Source organism: Temnothorax curvispinosus, unplaced genomic scaffold, assembly GCF_003070985.1.
Source record: "Temnothorax curvispinosus isolate PA1 unplaced genomic scaffold, ASM307098v1 QBEX01010178.1, whole genome shotgun sequence".
In the NCBI taxonomy this organism is placed as follows: Eukaryota; Metazoa; Arthropoda; class Insecta; order Hymenoptera; family Formicidae; genus Temnothorax; species Temnothorax curvispinosus.
This window is the reverse complement of record NW_020219958.1, coordinates 300,798-326,563: the sequence shown is the minus strand read 5'-3', so window position 1 is coordinate 326,563 and position 25,766 is coordinate 300,798. Positions and strand designations below refer to the sequence as shown.

Genomic DNA, 25,766 nt, shown 5'->3' with positions numbered 1-25,766 from the left:
GTGTTACACGAGAAGATATATATAGAATTGCGTTTGATGTCCGTTGGATAACACAACTATAGGTAATTGTAAGAAGACAGCGCGCGAAATTGTATTGGAAAGCGATACAAATTGCAGATTGATATATCGAGCTATGTAATTAGATTGATCTCGTCTTTCTTCTCGAACCAAAAATTTGTTCAGCGATTATCAACTTCTCCAATTGTTCCTTGAAATATAACACAGCTGAAAATTGATTATACGCAACGTCAGAAAGATAACAAGTACGCAAACAAATATTTATCATTAAAGACAGAATAAAGGATATACCTACTTGCATTCTCGGGGAACGGGGCGGATGTGACGAAAGAATAAAATGCGTGCCATATTTTTACGATTTTTCGTAATGTGCGAGGCATATGGCACTGTGGCGGCTGTCGCTCCTTTACAGCACTTGCTTCTACTTCTACCCTTCGACGTTTTCGGTATTCAGGCCACGCGCGCCAAAATCACCAGGTGATAAAAACTCGAATGAGAGACGAGTGCAACGACTCTCGAGACGTTGCGATACTTACAAATCTTTTCCGTTGTTGTAAAGAAAAGAGAAAAACACAAAAGATTTGCATTTAAAGAGAAAAAGGGTAAGAAAGAATTTTTGCGTGTTATTTTATCAACAAACAAAAATCTATAACGAAAAATAAATACAAATTACTGTAAGTACTAAAAAGCTCAGACGATTTAACTGAATAGATAAGAGACTCAGAGCCGCAACAAAGGGTTCGTGTGTCGAAGTGTTATATTAAAAAATTATTACAAACATCTCAAGTTTGTTATCAAACTTTTTATCTTTAGTGTAACATAAAAGATTTAGGCAATATAAGCAAAGTTCGCACTGAGAAATCATCGCAAGATCGTAAAACATAACAAGCGCATAGCGTGTTTTTTCAGCGTAGAAAAATCGAAAAGTACAAAGTAAAAAATGTAAGAAAAATACTTAGAAAATTCATTATGATAAGCGTGATACGTCACGTTATATGGGACTGTTATTAGTAATGTTATTAAAACTAGTTATTAAACTAATTATTAGTAACGTTATTAAAACTAGCAAGACAAATTTGATTTTACAAATTACAGTAAAACATTCATTACATCAAGGAAGGAAATATTTTTGCAAACACAAACAGTTAAATCTAATTAAAAAGAAACTTTATTCCGTATTACATTTCAACAACTTTCTTTATTTGTATCGATAAGTTCTTCTTCCGCGACGACACGCGGGTGACTTTTTCTCGATACCGCCCCGTCGGTACGGTTTTTCATTAAGAAATAACACGAGTCAGCAATATTTCCGAAGTACGGTACAATAATTCGCTTGCTCATGCACTGTTTATACCACTCATATTCCTCCTTCATCGAGCCTCTCTGTCGAAGTAACTCCGCAAGACGGCTCGACTGCCGAGGAGCTTTCGTGCTCACTTTAATGAGCTTACCACGAAGGCTTCTGACGTACGTCTCGACGTCGATGCTTCCCTTAACGCCTACAGCGAGTTCTCGTAGGCCGTCCTCCGAACTCCTGTAATCATTTTCAACTTCGCAGGGTCGACTGCTCCCAGTCGCGTAAAATAGCCGACATTTGTCACTATCATGTAACACCTGGGTGGAAGGAAAAGTCCAGGGAAGAAATGTAATCGGAGGAAACGAGTAATCTTGCGTAATATCCTCATCGGACAAAGATCAATTGTCGGAGAGTTGCGAAAGAAGTAGAATTTGTTTAAACTCTAAACTTTTTTTTAATATTTATTATATATATAACATAAACATACGTGAGAGAGCACACAGCTTTAACGAACTCGCGTTATTAAATTTCTTTACTTACGGACATCCAATAGCGTCCCATAGCTCTCTGCATATCGATCAGGACGCTTCTGTCTGCTCCTTTAATGCCGAAGAAAACGCGCACTCGCAATAACTTGGGCAGCGACTGCTCATTTCGCTTTGCTAAAACTTCGTTCCGAGTTCTTTCAGAAACTACTTTTTTGCCAAAGGGGAACAGCCAGTTGTACGGAAACGAATAAGTGCTTCGCGGTAATTCAATTCTATCGTAATCCGTCCGTTTGTCAGACGTAGCCTGCGCACGGTTTTGTTGTTAAGATATTTACCAGCTCTTATTATCTTGAAGTCGATTTTAATATTATTGAAGTCACTTTTACGACTTATCACGAAAAAATCAGGAATATTCTAATAAACGTTAATATTATATATATGTAGGTATATAATGTAATTGTTCTTATATTATTATTTTTTTTTTATAAAATTGCATCGAATAGTTGCAAGAAATCCAACTGATGCAATAATAATTTATTAATAATTATGAAAGAACGTAATGTTAGCATTATCTAACCCGGTATTGACAGAATATTTCCTTTGATCCCAATTCCGGTTTCACAGGCACAAATGTAATCAAGCGATGAAGTTCCGGTCGACGTGAAATTGGATATTGGATCATACTCATCTCGTCGCCAAAGACGGCCGCCGCCACCTCTTGCTCGCGTCTAACCGATCGATGAAGGTACTCACAAGCTGTCAGATCGCGATTCATCGCGAAAATTCTGTATTGACTTCTTGCAGGAAACTTGAGCGTTTCGCAATATCGTTCGTGTTTGCAATGGATCCTTGCCCCTGAGCTGGCGTCTTCTTCATCGTTGCTTCTTCTTTCTTCGCCGCGTTCGAGAATGTCGTCGTTGCACTCGCGTCCCCTTCGCACATATCGGCGATCGTCGCCTCGATAATAACGCGTGGTACCGTCACTTTTAACCTCAAGCACATTCCCAAGAATATCGTCAGTCGTGAGGATCGTTCGTAAACCGATTTCGGAGGATTCCCGAAACTTATAAGTCGACGTCGTGCTTCCGCCGCAAGTAGCGCATGTCTTCCAGAATATTACGTCGTCGTCGGAAATCTAACGACGTCGTGAGATTTTTTTAAACAAAGGTGATTATTAATGTTGAAACACTTGTAAGGAGAATATAGCGAGAGAACTGCAAGTTTGTAACGTACAAGTTTACATCTGACGACAGTAGCATATACAAAGACTTCAGTGTTGCGTATCGATATACTAACATTTACGTTACGTCAAGTACGCGTACCGGTACGCGCGACTTTGATTACCTTCAGATTAACTTCGTCCCCTATTGAAACTTCGTAATGACCTCTTCTCGATATGCTGACGCGGAAATTGCCGGGCATCGATAAAGTACAGCTAACTGCTGACTGATCGTAGGACACAGTAGCGTGGTCTTTGTGCTCCGTGCGGAAAGTCAACAAGATCGAGACAAAACCGTTCGCGATCGATAGTCCCCTCGGCATCTCTCGGCGTCCGACGACGTACGGCGCGGAATCTACGCGCGAGAACTCACTGTCGGAGGATATTGCCGAGGTAGCTCGATCACCATACTCTTTCGTTTCCGTGACTCCAAAATATCGCCACAATTCGTTTTCCGTCCATTCGCAAATTACCGGTTGTTCCTCTATCATATAACCGGTAATGATGCGCGTGCCATCTGAAGGGGAAATATCGACGGCAAAAACGGAGTTTGACGGTAAAGCATACCAAATATATTTCTTAGCACGTTAAACGTATAGTATACCGGGAAAGGTAACGACCAATTCTCCATTTGAACGAAGTAACGTATCAGTACCATCGGCACGACGTGTGAATACCTCGTTGACCTCGTAATCCGACGTTGTCCTAACGAGCAATCGATCGTGTTCACTTACGACCAGATCGTTCAGCACCTCGTAGCATCGACCGTCGTAATTCACCACCGAGTATCGTAACACTTCACCCGCGGCGAACGCTCCTGTTATCAATGAATCGTGCTCGTTGCTCGTCTAAGACAAAAGCGTTTAGAAATGACATACACTATTGTTTCTCGCAGCAAGCTTCATATAATTCCATCTCGATTTATATGGCAAATTTTTCAAAAGTTTCTGGCTTAAGGCCATATAAAAGAAGAGATAGAAAAAGGTAATAAAATACCTTTATGTTTCAATTATAATCCGCTTTTATCTCAATACATTTTTTACAACGATTATACATATATACGAATTAATTTTTCTGTACCACTAAAAGAATATTCTAAATTTTTGTTTTAAAAATGGTTTAACACTGCAGAAATTAGTTTTTTATCACCCACCTTAATCACTTGAATAATTTGATAATTGAATTTTGAAGAAAGATTTTCTCGTACAACTGCATTGTCTTTCTCCAAATTTACACCGTTTTTTTATCACCCACTTTATTTAATCCCTAGTGATTAAACTAGCGATAAAAAAAACCAGTGTTTTGGAGAAAGAATGCATGCAGCTGTACGATAAAATTAAATCTTTCTTCAAAATTCAATTATCAAGTCATTCAAGTTTGTTTTCGTGTCCCAATTGGAACGAGACTTAACAGTCACGAGTTCTCTCGCTAGCGGTACACGCTGTTTCGATGGTTGTACGTCGACGATCGATCCGTTGGAACGCGTCTCCGTGGAATCTATGATTTTACCGCTACGCTCGGCTGCGACCGATTGCCTCGAGTTGCCCTTTTCGATCCTAAATTCTGCAGAAGAATCCTCAATTTAACTGAAAAATTCTGGTTTACTCCGCAGTTGACCCGCGTTCACCGTTATATACTTTTTGGGGCCGTCTCGCGGATGGATTCATCGCGCGATTGCGGCTTGTCGAAGTTCATGCACGTCACGATGACGCCATTGGGGCGAAAGATGACGACGGTATTGTCGTCCAGATACTTTAGGACGGTTCCGTTTCTGAGAAAGTTCCGGCAAATTTCACGGGCTGCACCTGCGCACCCGGGACGTCTCGAAACGTATGATTGCCGAATGCAAAATGGATTTTTGGCGCCGTCCCCGATGGTTGATTCTATCAATAATCCCGAAGGCCGTGAAGCACGAAAGTCGAAAGTCAAATTTTGCCAATGGGAATCGGATGAGTTTTCAACTGCGGAACACGGAGGAGGAAAGAAATCACTCAGCTAATAAAGACATCTCTTTTCTACTGTCTGCTCTTGCACGAGAGAATCGTTATTTATTTTCCGACTATACCACTATTTGATAAACGTTTAATGATTCCTAGAGTCAAGTAATTAATTACCTAGCTTCCTCCTATTTCGGTGGAAACCTAATACAATTCCCCTTTTCGTAGTTAAGTGAAACGTGTCTGCCGACTGACGGCGACTAACTCCGTCAGACAATCGTAAAGTGCAGTGTGGCAGGGTAACAGCGATGCGTAAATCGCGATCCCCGTGAAGCCAGTCTTCGAGCTCGACCCGCACCGATGTATCGTCGTCCAAAAGAAACTTTTTGCTATGATGAATCACTTGAACACGAAGACCTCCGAGATCGTATCCGACGAAGTCGTACGGCCCGTTCGTCTCGACACATTGGGACGATAGAATTTTTTTCACCGGTAAGAAGGACGTATCGACATCATCTATCTTTGTGTCCGATTTTTTCTCCGTCATTGACGTTTTTCCACTCATAACTCTTCCATCCGCCCGTTTACTTCCGTTGTTCGCCATCGGCGCCTCGTTTCGTTTCTGTCTTGTCATTTTCTTTCCCTCGACGTTCCTCACCGTCGTCGTCGCCTCCTCGAATTCCTTCGTTTCAAAAATTTTCTTTCGCCCGTCGCGACTCGGGGTTTTCTTCAGATGACGCGCTTTCAGAGAATCCGGAAGCATGAAGCACTCGTCATCGAATGTGATCGCGTCGCCTTCCACCTCGGTGGATTTCTTCATAAATCTTCCTGTCAGGTCCATCCTACGCGATTGGCGCGTCTCCTGCTCTCGTTTCATCCAACTCTCTTCCTCCTCCTTCGCGATATATTTGCAGAATTCATGGAGCCCGACGGGCGTGCGTATACTTGATAAGCACCTCTCCTCGGACGCGCTAGCCACCGCGTTGTTGTCGCTGAAGTAAAGCAGCATCGAATCCGTCGGCTCAAAGTATCTAGCTGCGAAGCGATCGAAACTTTGGAAACATTCGTGGGCGACCTGAGGAAAAACTCGGCTCGAGAGTAACTCGACGTCTTCGTATTCTTCGAGACTCGGTCTTTCGTAACTTCTCTTCTCGAAGACATTCTTGCGCAGATATCCCGGAAGCAATGTCTCTCTAGCGTCTGTTAACGCGAACAAAAGCGGGCATTCGGCGAACGCGACTACCGACTTACAATAATCAATCTCGGTGTCGCTCTTAGAACGACGCGGACTGGATATAGCGATCGGAAGCGACGTAAAATTTGGCACGCTACGTGCTCTTTTTATCCTCGATCGTTCGTGTTTTAATTCTGACAATTCATCCCTCGGCGGTTGCACCGAGAGTCGTGCTTCTGCCACGCGACTGCCTTCGGAAAAGATCATTTGATCGAACATCAAGAGGTGCAAGTAATGTATAACTTCCTCGCGACTAACCGCTTGCCCTTGATTAAACGCGCGCGCGATATTGTCAATATGGCGGAAACACATGTCGGATCTCGATCTCGTCGGCGCTTCGTGATTCCACCAAACGCTAATTATTCTCGGATCTCGCAGAACTCGCAGAACTGCGTCGTCCAGATGAGTAGGTCTACCATTGAGGAAATGACGGACAATCATGCTCAAAGTGTCTCCATACGGTATAACATCCAGATCGGAAGGCTGCGACGACTCTCTCTGACTGGGGTCGTCAACATATTCATCGGTAAGCTCGTGCTCAAGATCGAGTAGTTTCAGCTTATCCTGCGTATTGAATACGGGGCTTCGCTCAGCTGTCGTTGATGTATTCTCGTGCCTCGTATCGACATCGTTAAATCCTGTATCGTGATTGACATGGGAACGTTTATCGGACGATGTCGCAAGATTGTGTTCGACCTGCAGAAGTATCGCGCTCAATATCAATGGAACATTGATGTATTCGTTAGGTATGCCATTTAGTGTATCCTCGTAAATCTTACTGTCTATTGTCTCGTCTGTTTTATCAATTCCTTCCTCCAGTTTCATACTTTTAAGGTACTTTGCATGCTGTCGGCAAAGATCGTTCAAATGATACAAAGTGAGAAGTACTTTATCGTACATGTCTCGCTTTAGAGACTCTTTCTCGGTAGTGTTGATCATTTCTGGAAAGACTGATGGACGAACAGTGAGGATAGTTATATTGGAATACGTCGGATAAACCGATAAATTAGCAAATCGTTCGTGCGTAACCCTCCAAAATTCGAGCAGCTCGGTTTTATCGATACGAAAATCTTCAAAGGAATACGTTTTATCTCGGGTCGTTGTATCCTTTTCCTCTGTTTCGCGATACGCAACGAACTGTTCGCCAGAATGCTTAAACTCTAATATACAGGTCAAAGGAACTCCGACGCTTAACAATTCTGGCGGTAAATCGGGATTGCGAAACCCGCTAAGTACAATGCAGAGTTTCGTTCCGTCAAAAGGTACGTTATCCACATGTAAACATGTATTCACTTTGCCATTGAGCATGTATTCAGTCTCGTTGCTGTAGGCTCTTCGAAGCTTGGTAGTGCTTCGCGATGAAGAAGCTGAATAATGAAATTATTACCGTTATGCAAGCTGTGCCGAAGAGAGAACGCGCGAACGGAAAGAAATAAGTCAGTACATTTCGCTAATTGTGACTTATCAAACAGAAAAATCAATGAGACGTATTTACTACCACATACAACAGAGCTACATCATGTTAAGAATTTGTCTTTAAGTTCTTGAAATAAAAAAAAAACGACTGGCATATATCATTTACTTGAGCTGTCAGTATTCTGAATTGTCCGACATTCTTCGTCGATTTTGCGGTCTAGATCCGCCTGTACTTTAAGTCTCCCAACGTGCTCGATTTTGGCGCGATAGATCAGATACTTTATGAGCCGTGCAATCAGCCAGGTAGAGAGATGGCCATTGTTTTCGCGTAAGACCATATTCGCGTAATGACAGATACTCTCGACAGCAGGACATTTCTCTGGATCCTGTTTCGACAGCGCTCTCACCGTGTCTATCGTTTTTTGATAGCTAAGAAAATAAATACACGCCTGTTCGTCTTCTTCAACGGCTTCGTTGAAGAGAAAAATGTAGCGGCCATGCTCGACAATTGTCTCCACCATCATCGTCACTATACACCACCAGTGATCATCATTAATCGATATGGACTCTAACGCGCTCTGCCAATCATCTTTGTCATGTATTTTCTGGTTTTTATTAGTAATCGTAGATTTTCTAGATTTGTTTTTCATGGAGGTTATTTTATAATGTCTGAAAGCACCTAAGTATAATAATCACACGTGAACATATCAATAAATCATTGGATTAACTGTTAATTTTTATCGAAGCACGTGTCCATAGACGTATATACGTGTCGCATAAAAAATAAATTGTGTGAAAGTATTGTGTCACGCGGAACAATAAATTGTGTGAAAATTATTTATTTTAATATTATTACACATATTCAGTGTAAATAATTTTAATATTATTGCACTGAATATCTGTAAAAGAATATAAAAATTACATAGGTATTACTTAAACCAATTAATTCAAAAATATATAGTTGTGGAATTTATTTGGAAACAAAATTTATGCAAATATAAAACTGTGTATGCGAGAATCATCGGTTCATGTCCGACTAAATGTTGCAGAGAGAGTGATCGATTCTTTTTTTCTGCTAAGGGATAAAAGTAAATCGAGCATTTCGACCGGGGACACTGGTAATGGAAAACGTATTACCGGAGTCGTAAGTTTCGTCAGTAGGGACACAGGCACCAACATTATAACACGGATGTGCAGGCTGTACTTAACGACGAAACTCTGTGGAAACTGTAATTTTCGTGCGAGGGGACGAAAAAGTAGTCGATGCTGTGCACGGTACGGCCGTGGCGTGGAACGCGTGTAAAATACGAGCGTGGTAAAAAAAAATTAAACAAATGGGATGCCTAAACGTGCAAAGTTACGCGTGAAACTGTTCTCGCGATGTATACCTCGGGTTTTCGCGAGACAAATGTGGCGCAACGATATGTTCGTCAAAATCATTGGATGTTAGGGTATCGATAAATGCAAATATGCAAATGTATCGCACGCTATAAATTTTTCGTGTTGCAAAAATTGATGCTAGAAAAGATACTTTACGTAAATATTTGTTACTGCGTAATAAAATGTTTGCAGTGTAATAAAATACTTAATTATTTGTGTATATTTTAATTAAATTGATGTTCTGCTATAATTCCAATTCTCCGGTGGAAGCACCGCACCTATTAAATTTATTTGAAAACGCTCGATAATTTAATTAAAACGTATACAGCAACACACATATGGATGCGCTATCATTGAAATTTTATTGCAAAATAGAAGCGTGCGCAAGATTCTATTATTTTAATCGTGGAAAACTAGGTGAATATTATGGAAAGAGATAACTTAAAGATATACCATAAATGTGTTCATAATGGTGATCTCAATATCCGGAGGTCGAAAAATCTACCAGCGTGAATAACGATGAGATTAAGCTTTTCCCGTTTCCTTAAACTTTCTCTTCCTCTACGTTATTCAACATAGACATCCATTTTTATTTTCTTATCGTCTTACACAAGTTATGATATCAATCCCCACTAGCGTTATACATCGGGATTTTTAATAATCCCGTTATATCGAAGTGCAATTTGAATTTATGAGAAACGCGTTTCTGCATAGTGACTCATTTCTACGCACTTGGCTTCATTACTAGCCGTTCTGTTAAATTCATCACGTTTACAGGAAGGTTTGTCGGGGTTGGATGTGGAACGCATAGAATACAGGGAGCTTTAATTAAATTTGATAATGGAAAAGTTTATTGAGTCGCGGCGAAACTGGTAAGAGAGGGAGAGGGGAAAAGATACACTAATTGGCCGACAGTTTTGCGTCCAGCTAGCGTGCAGTGTCATAACAAAAAGCGCTACCATCCACCCTTTTATATCTCAAAATGGTGCGCGCACGTTCATCGCTTGGCAAGCGAGAGGTTTGATTTTAATTAAATCATAATGTAGTTTTGCTGGGTGCATAGCTCTGTACACGGCTGCGACTCCAAGGGCTCCAAACCCTCTCCGTCGCGCTCGCGTCTAAAGCGCGCTACGAAAGCACGTCGTTATCTCAGTTTAGTTCTGGCGTGCTGTTTTCGGAGAAGCGCTGAAACAACGAGGCGCATCGCGATAATGACCGAGGTACTCAGGGTACCATTCGCCACATCTAATTCTCTTAATAAACAAATCTTTATTACTCATCTGTACAATGAAAAAGATACAATTGTATTCCGTAGTCACGAAAGAAAAATAAATACTTTCTTCATTCATTAATGCGTGTTCGTTCGCCGGTGTAGTTATCTTATGTACATCTTATTATTTTGTTCCTTTTTGCAAAGAAATTTGTCCCATTTTCCTTAGACGAGAGGGGTTTACAATTAACTTCTGCAATAAAAAAATTCTATCTGCACAAATAAATTTTCTAGCTTTTAACAGATATGAAATTTATAGGCCGGTCATTCAACTCTCTCGTGTTTTTTTTTTTTACGAAAAATGAATGGTACACTGAAACCAGATCGGGTAACACACTAACGATTACGTGAATAAACATTTGCATACGACGGTAGCACAGATTATGTTTGCGTGAAAATATTTTCATTTCTCATAATGCGGTTGAATGCATAAATGTATTTTAAGGTAGTAAATATTAATTAGATTCAACTTCATGTAGAATACATGAGAGTAATATTTCACCATTTCGCTTACCATGCTTCTTATGGAGAAATGTATCTAACAACGTAGAAAATGTTCTACTAATTTCTGTATCTCTCATTATTTATACATCTCCATTGTCGAGAAACTAAAGTTAATTTGATTGAACATTATAATTAAAGAAATTTAAAGGAAGATAAAGATTTTCCAATGCCTGCAGAATCTGAATGGAAACTTATGAATAGAAACTTAAGACAATTTATGCTTATGCAATTCCATTTTGTCATGACGTCGTTGTTGTACGATAAAAAATTATACTGTTGGTCGCGCTCCACGAGAAATGTTTGCAAAGTCTTCTCCCTCGATTTCTACAAGGTTTACAGAGCAAATAACCGGAAAATACAGATGGAAAGGTATTACTTAACGTTCGAATAGTGAAATAATAAGTTACCATAAAATCAACCTATATATAACCGTTATTACATCGAGTAGATATCGCATTTTCAAGTATACAACTTAGTCCTTTCTCTGCAAAAACTTTATATATTTTCTTTTGTGCTTTTGCTTCAAGGCACGCACTCTCGCGGAAATAGTTTTGACAATTGAGATGCAAAGGGAGAGAGTACGAAATAGTTTCTTTGTAGGAGAAGTACCGAGGTAGCCAGCAAACTTCTATTTGAGTTACGAAGACTGAGAAGTATATATTAAACTACAAATAAGACTTTATTCTGTAACCAATTTAAAAATAATATACATAAAATAATACAAAAATTAATCAGAAACGAAAATTTTCAGATACAATACAGTTGATTTCAATATTATTGGATTGCTTACGTTATTGTTGCTTCGATCTCTCAATCAAGTTTAACCAAACAGTTACGGCACTGCTGTGATGCTTTTCAATTTTTTGAACAAATACGTCAGTTTTATTGCTAGTCGCAAAATTATCCGCCTATATAGCAATATTGTATCATTATGCTGTTGAAGATCTTTCTGACAAACAAATAGATTCAAGTAAAGAGAGAGACAGAGAAAGAAAATGAAGGATAGTACAAATTTAATATCACAATGCGGTTAAACGAAATAATTAAATAATGCAATTAATGTATGGAACACTGATGTGGCACGTAAATTAATATATTATTAAATGTTAATCTATTATAATAATCATCAATTTTAATATTACATCAATAATTAATTGTTTAGATTGTTGACTCTATTCGATGAATACAGATTAATAACACCTTTATCAGGCGAATTGAATTATTAACGAATACCGTTTAATACGTACGTAATATTCCACGTTCTCATTTAACTGTTTTACAGGATGTTCCATTTCGAATAATATAATATATGTATATTAGATAACTTGAAAATGTGGTAGATTTTTAGGAAAATGTTTTAAACAAAGATTCTTTAATTTTTATTTAATTCGTTATTTTACACATCAAATCGTTAAAATTTAATAAAGTTATCAGAAAGTGAATATTTTAAAAGATTTTTCATATTTTACATTACGATTTAACTCCAGGATTTAACTATATAAAAATGTAAAATTTAAATTTTTAAATAGGCTATAAATAATAAAAGTATATTCTTTTTGAAACCAAACTGTTTGAAACATTTTTTGAAACAACGTTATTATTTTTCGATTATTTGGATGTATTACTGACAATGGAACATCCTATATATCTCCCAGAGAACATCGATAGACCGCAACAGCCGTTCTGATTTCTGTTGCCGTTGTCAGAATTCCTATTCCGCGGTCACCATACGGTCAATCAGTGGCTTTGACTCACTTGCGAGCGTTCAAGAGTACAAACTGAACTTGTTTAAAGACAAAGATTTGCCTTGGTTAACGTACGTCAGTAAGTAAAGCAAAATATGTTCGGAATTCTCAGGTTGCTAGAAGCATGAACAATTACTAAAGCAAGTTACGTAAAGTAGCATTGCAATTAATTGTTAAATCTATTCTTTCTCTCTCTCTCTCTCTCTCTCTCTCTCTCTCTCTCTCTCTCTCTTTTTCTCTGCATTTCTCTTTTTCTCTTTCTTTCTTTAGAACTTACTAAAATTACAGATTTAATCGGCGAAATATTAATTATAATTATTTAAAGAGAGAGAGAGAGAGAGAGAGAGAGAGAAAAAGAGAGAGCATACAAATAATACTTTATTCATGTTCAAACTTACGTCTAGAAAATTGTATAAAATCTTTTTCTACAAATTAAAATGTTTTGTCAATAAATAGTAAATAAATAATTAGTTAAAGTTAACTGACATCTACGAATAATACTGTGGTCAATTATATTATCTAACAAAAAAAAGGTAAAAATAAAAACGATGCCATCAAATAGATACATAAAAAAGTTTACAATAATTATTTGTCTATGATAATGTTCTATAACATTAATTTAACGAGATCATTTCGAACGGTCAATTAACAGTTGTTCAGAGAATCGGTTTCGAGATAGTTATATGATCGGATGATCGTATCTATGTATGAATGAACGGGATTGGGTCAGTTTTCGGGCGGTATCAGAACTGCGGATATCGTAGGTATAGGAATGATGATAGGTAAGCCAGCGTAATGCGTCGCTCCATTTAGACCCGGAAGTGTAATGAGGCGGGAGGCGAGGGGGGGAAATGACAGCCCGATGGCGAATGAGAGGAGGATGGTTGGTGTCGGCCGTACAACCGATTTGCCCGGGCGATAGTTTGAGTTTGAGCGAAGCACCGGTGTGTTCCTGGCGATGACCCTGCCGGGCAAACTATACGCGCCGCTTTACCTTGTGAACCCGACAAGGACCACTTATCTCCCGAGGCTAAATTCTAGACCAAGTTTGGTACCGTAGTCAGGATTGGCCTCCCACGACTACGAACTCGAAACGAGCCAGCTACTCGCTATTAAGCCGTACACTCTGTGCGGCCTTGCATCTTTGCAGATCACCATGACCTGGCCGCAAACCGCGAGCTAACTACCCTTCGTAATTGTTTCCGTTCATCCCTTTGCATTGTTTATTGTCACGTTTGTGATACGGTATTTGGTAATTTTTTCTTTTTTTTATAAATAAACGTAGAATATCGTGTGAGTCAAGGTTCAGTGTGAAAAAGAGCGTGACAGGAGTCCTTTCAAAAGACCCAGCAACGACACGAAAGTTATTTCTTAAAATTGCGAGTGCAAATATAAAGAATTACTCTGTAAATAAAATTTTCTCTGCGTATGACGTTTGCTGAACAAGATTGCCGAGCACCATTTGTCTCCTCAAGCAAAATGAAGGCTGGGGCGGCCTACTAACACACAGCAAACTGCGCCGAGCAATGCGGTAGCCGAGTACAAGCCATTAAACCGATCTTGCACCTCTGCATGTTGCAAAATCTCGTTTATCGACCGTTAACGTACATACGTGCCCAAAATTGATTTGATTAATTTGACAGAAGCAAAACCATTTCTTCATCGTGTTTTCGCGGAAATGGAGATTTTTTAAAAATTCTTTTTATATCGAAATAAATAAGTAAAAAATAGATATTTTTATTTATATTTATTTAATGGATGTATGAGACTGCTAAATATTTATATCATTTTTCGCTCAAGATTCCTCACAAAAATGTACAAATGTTAAATTAGATTTAATGATATGATTTCGACCTACAAAAAATTTTAAAATACATCATTCTTTAATTTCTCGGACAGGATATATTCTTCAAACAAAACCATTTCGTGTATTTTATACGTGCGCGTATTTCTGAAACCGATAAATTATTCAATAGCCGAAATATGAGCGAACAAGATAAAATTATTCGCTGCTTCGAGAGGCGCACACTTTAAGCTCGTAAATATACAGAATTATTTTATGGGATAAATACTTATGTTGTTTACACGGATTGTAAACTTAATACTTGTTTAATTTATTATTCAATCGTCGGTCGTTATGCGCGACATTTCTAAAGCATTTATATTTTTCTTGAAAATTAATATACAAACAAGTTTAATCGAATTTCTAATGCAATAGATATGCAACAAGCCTTATGAATATTGCAAAATTTTTGTCTTTAATTAAAATAGATATAAAGATATAGAATGCAAATGCAATAACTATAATCTTAGTTTGACGAGAAAAGATGAATATTTACGAAAAGTGTGTTTAATTATGGAAATTCGAGTTATCCGCATTAGGACGCAAATAAAGTTTGCAAACAGAAAATTTTATTACGATTTATCCAGCGCTTAATAACTTTGAAGGATTAATAGCATGGAATGCATAAAAGAGTGCTTTTCAACAGCTACCTACAAGAAAATTTTTAAATCGTTTAAATCTGCATCTTCACATAAATGTGATGCAGTACGAATTCAAAATAGAAGCTTCACGTCGAAAACAGAGAAAATCACATTAATGTTACTAGTAATTCAATATTTATAATTAACAGTACTTTATATATACAAAATACAAATTAAACTCTTTAACCGCTTCAACGTGTTTGAAACTGACAGAGCCAATTTTATTTATCTCCAAACGTTAAAATACTTCGTTACAATAATAAAAAAAAGTATCATATTATTTTTATATTATTTTTACATTATCTTTACGTTATTTTTCGTGAAATTGTAAATAACGGAACAATTTAGAAACAATTTTTAAGCATTTTTAAGCATTAATTATTTAAACAGAATACTGATGAGTTGCAGTTCAGCCACACTTAAGCTTTTGTCTCAAGTGCACCTCAAGTTATCTTATGAAATACGAGAAGCGATAACTTTCTCAAATTAAAAGATTTTATTTTGTGAAAAAAATTCTTATACCGCAAGAAAATATTTCTTTTAAAAATTACAACATTACGTATTTTACGACAAAACCGTATAACTATCTACGCGTAAAAAAAATAAATAGATGGTTCATATTTTTCAACGCCGTACTTTCTCCAAACGGGAAGTTTTCACGCATGGGATAAGAAAATAAAATATTTTTGTCAATCTATAGCACCTATAAAACCACGAGGTATTTGTTTTGTTATTTTTTTTTTTTTGAAACATAATAGTTTTGAATAAAACTCCTGAAACGTAGAACTGACGCGATGACAAAAAAATATATAATATTTCAACAACGAACATGTAATCTTCGACAGGCGATGTTCACCAAGACAGATTTAATCGGTACGCGCCAGCGGGATTCCATAAAATTAGACGGATCGCCACAGCTATCAAGCCTTACGTTATCTTCGTACATCCGCGCGTGGATATCGAACATTCATAACTGCGAGCGATAAATGGATATATCGGCATACATATCGTCATGCTTGGCCAAGCTGGCACGGAGATATATCTGCGCGTGTATATTGAAACGCTCCATGCGGAAGAAAGTAACGGTAAACTTCGAGTGACTGCATTTTAATTAAATTCACATTGATCGTATTTCGGTTCCCGGTTTACACCTTGGTTATTTTTAATATCCCCCGCATGTTCAAACTCCGCAATTTTAGAAAACAAAAATTCCACTTCAGCTTTCCGAGTGGCGTACGGTGCACCGGCGAATTGTGTACCGAAAATGTCAATAAATATATATTTGCAAATATCTCGCACAAAACAAGAATCGCGTTATGGTACACGTTATATTTGACTAACAACGTCTGTATCGGAAAAGTTCAGTCGTAAATAAGTGTACTATAGAAATAAAAGTACGTATTAAATTGATGTCAATATATACACTTATATTTTTTGACATTTCACGTAATGACTAGACATCGGATTTTTATATGCAAATTGGTGGAAAGAAGCAATTAATAACTATAAGATTATGTTATTATATCCAACATATTTATACTGCAACATATGTTAGGTATAAATATGTTCGACATTATAAATAACATAATCTTTTAGTTATTAATTGCTTTTTTTCCACCAATCTGCATATAAAAAAATCCGATGTCTAGTAATAACATTTGTAGCCGTGCTAGTATACCGCGTAATTTTTTACAATGCATTATAAATGCAATTTTTAAGAATCCATAAGTGACTTTTTTCCAGCTACACTAGACAATTTGTTCGAACGACACTTGCGAATACCGAATAATGTATCAACTGAGGAGTGCCAACTACCATATAGCCAGATTCGGTGAACAGGTCCGATTCCAAGGATTAGGGATACAAGACATATTGCATTGTATACCTCGGGAGTATCTGATGGCAGGATCAGCTGCGGGCTTAAACTACATCATTAGGTACGTGTAGCTAGAAATTCTAATCCTAACGCGATTCTCCAATGCCATTAAGGTAATAATTGCTCTGCCAAAAGTCACGTGCTACTCAGTAGTCGAATCTTGCTCTTAGGTATCAACGAAATGCAAAACTGATGTAAAAAATTTAAATTCACGGTACTACGAGAATTAAGCCGTGCAGTGCGAGAGAAAAAGGTGAAATTGCGCGTCGACAAAGCATCGATTTTCGATTTACATTCTTTTTTTTTATAATCATCATCGGCAAAGAGTACCGAGTGTGATTGCGTGGCGGAACAATGCAAAAGGTTCAATGCAGAGAAAGCTTTCAATAACAATAAGTAATTAAAGTCCGGATTTTGGATGTAATAATTTCTCTGCCAAAAATCACGTATTATTCTATAGCCATCAAAGATTGTTTTCAGATGTCATCGTAATGCAAGACTTATGTAAAAAAGAGCATTCATTCACGGTGCTGCGAGAGTAATCTATAAAATGCGAGAGAAGCAGGCGAAATTGCGCGTATACCTATTGGTGGAGTATCGATTTTCGATCTACAAGGTTTTTTTTTATATATAATCATCGGTAAATTACATTGAACGTGATTGCGTGGCGAAACAATGCGAAGGGTGCAATATAGAGAAGGATTCCGCTAAGTAATTAAAGTCCGGATTTTCCTCATGGGAAATATAGAAGTATGCAGATAAGTGGATTACGGGACGAAAATATGTTTGGTTTATTAATTTCTGCAGTTATTATCCGATTGCTCTTACTTCGTATCCCTCATTAATTCGTCGCTTGGCAACCGGGATAAACAGAAGACCGCACTCGCGTAGAGATTTCCATAATAGTGAAATTCTATCTTCTGATATAAAATAATTGTGAGAGATTACATAAATACTGAAAATATAATGTAAGAGCTTTAATTTGTCATTACTACGTATAATGAAGCGATATTCATCTTCACTGCGTTAGAATCTCTAACGATACTTTGTCACTGTCAACTTAGCCGATTAAGAAGATAGAAGGAGACGAGCTGCGCGAATGGGCGGACAAGTAGAGTAAATCTACGATTCGTTTAAGCTGGGAAAAGTCTTTTAGACAATTGAATTCATTGTCAGAGCGAGGGAGAGAGGGGAATGCCTGTCAGAGAAAATACCGGGGAAAGTTTTTGCCACCGTTGATACCTGCAATTAGATAATAATAGCTAAAACTGCATTGCTAATTTGTGCAAAGTACAATTTACGATTGTAATAAGATGAAGTGCGCGTTTTACATGCGCTCGAAAAATACATTTTATCCTACGTAAGACCATTTATAATTTCTATATATTAATAATATTTTTCGATGAAATGTAATCCCATTTAACGTTAAATTAGATCCACATAACGCTAAAGTCAGAATCTCTCAGGAACAATTCTACTACACGCTACTTTCAGGAGTGAGAAGAACTAACGTGCGGAAAATCCACAGCTCGTTTAAGCTTGAACGATACCGGAAACTTAATTTCATTCGTCTGACTCCGAAGGGGAATTCAAGAGAGCAGAGTCGAAATGCGGGGAAAACTCTGAAAGGTTACGACAACCGTTATACGATTCGCGGAACATTTTTGCGTGACAGTCCATAGCCGTAATTACTTTCGGTCCATGCGATTCGTTCCTGCTGCGATAGATGTTGGCTTGATCAATAACGCGTTCGCTAAATTCCTCGTTCTTCTTTTTATGGCCAAAACCCACGATACACTTTTTTTTGCCTCAACAGATATATAGTTGGTTTTTTTATGATAGAGCAATTAGAAAATTTCCAGAGGGTGGATGTATATGAAGTCGTCGTTACTCTTTTCAACGTAATTGCGAACTTAATCTTCTAGAAAAATGACACCGACGATACCGCAATCAAAGACAAATTGTTCTCCAGGATCATTTTCTCCGTCGCAATTGTATGCGTAATTGTAGAAAATATAAAAATATAAATGCAGGAAGGTAATATCTTATTACTTTATGCAATCGTATAATACCTTCTGTCTTCCATAAAGACGACAGCGGAAACATAATGCACAATCGTTCCACTTTCCATTACTATTCCCAGGCTCTTAGTTCTTCAATATATACGACATATTTCTTTTTTACACAATTTTCTTTGCTGTTTTTATCAGATATTGTAGAGACATAAATTTTCTGAGAATTGAAAAGCATGCTATGACTACTTGATCACCAATGTTACCAAAAAATTAAAAACTCGACTACCTTTAAACAATCAAATAATTTATATATGTATATATTGTAGAATAATCAATAAAGAATATAGAAACATTATTTTACATAAAGTCGTCAAAAATTTACTTTCTAAATTCAGCACAAAAAAATTAAATTATGACAAAAAATATTTTATTGCGAAATTTAATGCGTCAAAAGAATAGAGACATATGGTAACGCCCCGAATAAAACTCAAATGCAATATAGATTGCCATTCCCTTGACAAGGCACCGTGTCACACGTCCAACTCCAATTTAACTCGTTTTTGAATTCAAGTCCGACAGTGACAGTGATTCGTTCGTCAATAGAACAGAAAGACCGCGCAATAACGTCATTAAGAAATTAATGTATTAATTCACGGTTCTTATAAAAAAAAAACGAGAAAAACGCTTCATATGTATTAAATATGTATGAAGCACGGAGCAACATAATACGCTATATGTATACATATATACATATGTGTGTGTATGTGTATGTGTGTATGATAAACTTTTTCATACTTTTGTAGGACATTGTTGTATCGAGGGACAGAGGGGCTTTGCCACCTAACCCATTTTGACCCGTTCTGCGACCGCGTGAAAACGCGTTCCAATTTCAGTAACGACGATTTACGGCTGACGTGCCCACCGTGACTATCGTCGAAATTTCGAGCAGGCTCGCTCGCAAACTTCCTAATCGCGCATCGCGGCAGGTCGAACATCTATGCGGGAGATCGATGGAGCGCTCACACTTTGTTTTGTATAGCGCAGGAATAAGACAGCTGTCTAAAACTTTCTTCATAAATTGAGAGAACGCCAGGAATTCAGGACGCATGATAGACGTGTCAGTAACAGACGATTGGCGCACACGGTCGCACCAAAATCTAATCGTTAACGCGTAATCTCATACAGCTGCGTATTCTTTTCTTTCCTCATACATTTCCGATCACCGACGTGACCGAAGTAATAAACGTATCTATGTTTCTAAGTAATAAACCTTTCGTAGGGAAAGCAAAACGAGACGCAGGTGCTCAAGACCGTCTTCGTGACAAGCTCTACGATAAAAGCATGTGGAGCGGTATCGGTCTCGCGGGTCGAAGCGGTGGTATCCGCTTTCAACGGACCCCATCAAACGCGCGATAAAACCGCTTCTCACCTAGGCTTTTGACTTCGAAAAGACACGACACCGATTCGGCGATACCGAACCCCGGATCCGCGCGGATGGATCAGAAGTTCGAAAGTGCAGCAAGGCGATATTATATAAACGGATGAGAGACAGAGAAAGAGAGAAAAAGTGTGTGAAAGAAAAAGAGCTCTTGTGCTCTCAAGATCAGCGCACGTCGGAGGAATATGTAGCACGCGGTATTCGATATTCTTTAGACCCACCCAGTGATCCCCATTCAACCTATTCTTACAATGTGTATGCTGGATTTAGCTCGTGGAGATAGATATTCCTAACATTCGTTGAAACGGCCGGCTTTACGGCAGCTTTCGCGCTGAAAGCTCACTCGCATACGGCTGTGCCTTCCTTCGGTCCTGCTTCCATTCCTATCTCTTCGGCATCCTTTTCGACCTCGCCCAAACATTCGTGCGCAGGTATGCACTCCTATCTCCTTCATTCCGTGCGTGGTTTCCTTCTTTGTCTCTTTACCAAGCTGGCAAAACCGAACCGTTTCTTGGCCGGCTATCGGCCATCTTTTTTCTCTCCTCCTGCTTCTTACCTTTCTTTCGCCTTTCCTCCTTCTCACAAAATCGTCATCGACCTTCTCCGTCGTCGCTTTTTCTCTTTGCGCGATCTTTTGCACCTTTTCTTTCTTCTCTTTTGCAGTTTATTGCTTCCGCGCCTCTTGGCTCCGTGCCGTCTCATCCACCCACACCCCAATCAACAAATAGGGAATCAGATATAAGAATAGCTAGGAGTCGCAAACTTGTCAACTTGACAAAAGAACGAAAATAATACGAACGTCTCGCATCGCTATCTAATTGTAAGAATGAAATATCGATTGGCATGATACGGCGATACCCTCGCTTCTACGATTGTTTGCAAAATAGTCCCTTATGGACCAATTTATTCGTATTAGCATATTGCCATGATAAAATCTCCATATGAAATACCTTTCGAATAACCACGCGTAGCGAAATTTGTATATTTTATATTAATGTATGAAAATTCAGTGACCATACTTTAACAAAAGCCCCGCTGTGGTTTAAAGTATGAATATCTCTTGTATGATCGCCGCGCTCTTTAATTATCGGATATCGAAGCATTGAAATCATATGAAAATAAATCTTAGGAGGGGCTACGGCCACGTTATTTACGATACATTCGTTCGCATACAGCGTACAATTTTTCCGAGTTTATATATATATATATATATGTATATATGTATACAAATATATACATATATATATGTGTGTGTTTCCATGTAGAAATAAGAATCACGGTGTGTACGAATTGTACGACGACTTTTCTCTACACTAAATCAAATCACGTTTCCCGTATTTCCTCAGCGGACACCGAGATAAAGATGTCTGCCAGACTTCGTGCACGGAAAGAAGAGCATTGTTTTAATCTCGTTGACCTCTTACTGATAAGATCTTAATAATACATAATCGAACGACGGCGGTATAATTATCCATCCACTTCCGACAATAATTAAATGAAGCTTGAGAAATGCTGATACGCGCATTTTGTTAATGCAATCTGCAATTTGTGCCTGTTAAGAAACTGTTGAATACTTTGTGAGATATCTTGCAGTTATTTTCATGAGAAAGTAATTATCGAGGTTAAAAGCAGAAACCAATATTTTCTGTAATCCTGATTTTCAAAGTAATGTTGACGTAATTAATGTAATTCACCGTAAGTAAAAAGTATCACATCAAGATACACAGTATCCAACATATTTGATTAATTACATTTGATTTGATGTTGATTAATTATTTATTACTTTTTTATTATTACATAACATCATTACAGTTTCAGATTGGATTCTCTACATTCACACGCAAATAAGCCACACGTTTTGCCTGATTCAGCTAATGCCCCTCGTTTTCCGACGTTTCTTTTTCGTAAACGTGTACGTATTAATACATACAATATACATATGTATGTGTCTATACAGGTTGTTCATCGTAACGATCCGCACAATTTTTGTGACAATTAAAAAAAAATTGTAACAAAATATCTATTTTTTTCAGTTATAACTTGTAATCTAAAAAAAAAATTTTTTGTTATAAAAAACAATTATTTTGATTTTTTAACATCATACAATTTTTTTAATAATATTGCAAGAAACATTTTAAAACGAATTCAACGCAAATGCTAATTTTCTTTATAACAAGAAAGATTGTAATTTATATAAGCAAATATTTAAATTGCATGTCTTCTACAATACAAAGTTCTGCTCTTTATTTATGTTTAACAGAGCTATGATAATATATTTGGATTTAAAGCTGCATAACATGTAATTATCCTTCCTCGAAGATTTTTAATATTATTAATTGGTGTTTAATATGTTGTTGTATTTATTTTAAGTAATGTTGCAAATATATTAAATATCAATAAAAGTGGCATTTCTGGTAATACATTTAATTTGTCTTACGCCCGTTTTCACCAACGTCGTTTAATTTGGACCTTAATTCAATTCACTCTTTGTCTGTTTTTAAGGAAGACTGTTAGAAAGAGACAAAGAGTGAATTGAATTAAGGTTCAAGTTAAACAACGTTGGTGAAAATGGGCATTAATGTCCTTTACAATATTGTAAAAAAATCATATAATAGGTACTATTTAAAAAAGTTCAAATAATTTCGAATTTCTCACGAAGAAAGAAAAATTTTTAATTTGTTAGGCTGTTGCAAGTTGTAGCTTGCGTGTGAAACAGAGAAACGTTTTCTTTACAATCCTCTTTTGAGACTGTCCCAAGTGTCTCAAAAATTGCGCAGACCGATGAGCACGAAGTAAATATGTGTATATATATAATAAGTGTATATATTATGTGTACTATATGTATATACGTATACACATATCGATGTACATATCGCGTGAACGTAGTTGTACTGCTTCGAGCCGAGTCTTGTACAATGCTCCTAGGTTCCTACGTAGACCAGTGAGTATTGGAGAGGCATCGCAATGCCTGGAATGTTTAATACCGGCGCAACGACACGGCACGGAGAAATGGTCGGCTTCAACCGCGGAATAAATCTCATGGTATCATACCCACCCGCTGCCATTTCTTGTCTGCCACGTGCTCCACGAGAAATTTTTCAGAGGCGGAAACGCTTATTGCATTTCTATACATAGCACCGCCTGACGTGGCGGCGCGCGAGAAACTTCGCGCAAGACACTTATAGCTTAAGATACCAAGTTCATTTGCCAGAAAAATTCACCATCCGTTTTGTCTTCGTTGCGGAAGTATATATCGTAAGCTATAATCGAAACGCCCTTTATGTATTCTGACTTTTATATAAAATAATAAACTTCCTAAAGCTTGCTGCACGCGATGACTTTTTCCTTCTCTGTGGGAAGGCGTTCTTTGCGCGCTGACAACTTATTAAAATGCACTCATCACATTCAAGAATGACAATGTAGCCAAAATATGATATTATGCACGTTGATTTAGCCTAGTTTGGTCAAATGTTAATATTAGCCTTGTCAAGAAAAAGAAATGTTTTCTTTAGTCGCGGCAAGTAAAACATCCCGTTAATTACGCGCTCTTGCTTATCCCTAACCAAACACGAAGTGCATCCTTTGTTTTCTTTCTTTTAGTCTTTTCTGCGATTTCTATCGACTGTCGACCTTAATGGTCTTGTCGTGCGGGACACACGTGATGCTTATTGGAATTATTTAATGGCCGATTGCCGAGAGTGGACTCCGACGATGGTAGAACATTCGTTAGACTTTCATTAGAGCCGTAAGATCGAACGCGTCAGGGCGATTCGCTTTGAAAGAGCTCGGCTACCCGCGCGCTTGAATGTTGTTGCAGCTGTACTTGGCCACTGGCCATTGCTGAAAAGCGATTTATCGGCTCAACATCGTAGGGACGGAAGCGCGATAGCAAAAGGTGATGGCTCCTCTAATACGAAATTGCATGCATTGCGGACGCGATAAAATAGAAATATATTCAAAGCCTTCCGATATGTTCTACGGAATAAAATTAGAATAAAATCTAAGTTTGCCAATTTGAATTTTTAAAGTCAATTTAATAAATATGCACAAATTCAGCATCATTATTATTTGATTCGTTCTTTCTTATTCTTAATTTGTTTATAAGTAATTTACTTAAACGATATTGTATACAAACGCAATGACTGTACATATAGCATCGTGAATAAAAGATAAAGAGAGTAATATCAAATCTAGTTATTTTTAATTAACTTCCGTACGACTGATAATTACGGAAGAAGATTTTTTCCTAATAGTGAAAAAAAAAGAAGTTTGAAAGAATTCAATTTCCGTACAATTAAAAAAGATTTTCTCAGTGCGTAGGATACGCTCGTTCCCGATATTCCGAATAATTGCGAGCGTTGCACGATATTTTCGTTATCTGCGCGATAATACTGTTCGTATATTTCGACCGTAGAAATGGCCCGCCGCTTATAAACTTGGGCTGAGCGGCAGCTCTACCCTTAGCCTTAACATAAGGATCGCCCGTGTACTCTGGAAACTTGCTGAAGCAACCATCGTGACTTCCGCCGGGTTTCTTGGGGAAAGGGATGTAGAATCGCGCCGTACCGAGTGTCTTCCTCGCAATCTCGACCGGACGGACATAAGTGGGCCCTGGTTCCTCATCCCCGTAAGGATTGGGGGGGAAATAATCCAACGGCGCACTAGTCGTCAAGAATCGGCCTTCAGACACCACTTCTGTTCCACCCAAATTGATGATTTACATTTAGAATATAAATGAAACAAAAAAGGAAAGAACTGTAAGCGCGACAGTTAGAAAAGCGCGAATATTTTACTAAACGCATAAAACTGTTCGAAAATTAACACGCGCATAATTTGCATAGATTTATTAAAAATCTTCCGTAAGAATCTTTGTACATAAGGTTAAATTGAGAGAAATTTCCAATTCTACAGAGAATCTACAAGAAGCTTTTAACGCGATGGCCTCCTAAGAAATTCCCTGTGAGAAGAATTTCAAACATTTATGATACTAATTGAGATTTTATTTAATTGCTACCGAACGCTTTTTCCAAGGTATTTTACGTAAGAGTTAAAAATGCGTTTCCCTCAAAAGCCAGCGTAATTCTTTTTTACGATAAAACTATAATTAATTACGTGCTACCATGTAAAACAAAGGAAGTGTTCTGAAAAAAATCCAATCTACGTTTATGTTCCAGTCCCTCATTATTATTTTTTTACTGTAATTGGGGGAATTCTCATGTTACGTTGTACAATATACGTACATTATATACGTATACATATATGTAAGATAATTAAAAAAAAGTTAAAAAAAACGATAAAATTTTATCAAATAATTTTAATTGGCAATTTTATTGGCTGTATATAAAAATTGACAGAAACATTTCATGTTGTTACTAAATAAACACATTCGCTGCCGTTTTATATATATATATATATATATATATATATATATATATATATATATAT

The 25,766-nt window shown here is 37.6% G+C and overlaps 2 protein-coding genes across 2 annotated transcripts in view; both read right to left on the bottom strand.

The window, feature by feature from the left end:
• Positions 1-2,371: 2,371 nt before the first annotated feature.
• On the bottom strand, positions 2,372-8,259 carry LOC112459866. Its single transcript, XM_025024233.1, has 7 exons — positions 7,776-8,259; positions 5,137-7,560; positions 4,660-4,827; positions 4,461-4,585; positions 3,627-3,870; positions 3,148-3,539; positions 2,372-2,938 (listed from the first exon to the last, which is right to left on the bottom strand). The coding sequence occupies exons 1-7, from the start codon at positions 8,257-8,259 to the stop codon at positions 2,372-2,374; spliced, it is 4,404 nt and encodes a 1,467-aa protein (XP_024880001.1).
• A 16,226-nt stretch (positions 8,260-24,485) lies between these two features.
• LOC112459858 (UPF0602 protein C4orf47 homolog) overlaps positions 24,486-25,766 on the bottom strand; it is a 5,647-nt gene continuing 4,366 nt past the window's right edge. Inside the window, exon 4 of the mRNA XM_025024212.1 lies at positions 24,486-25,016. Coding sequence (XP_024879980.1) covers positions 24,631-25,016 — 386 coding nt within the window. The 3' untranslated portion in view covers positions 24,486-24,630. The remainder of the gene's footprint in view (positions 25,017-25,766) is intronic.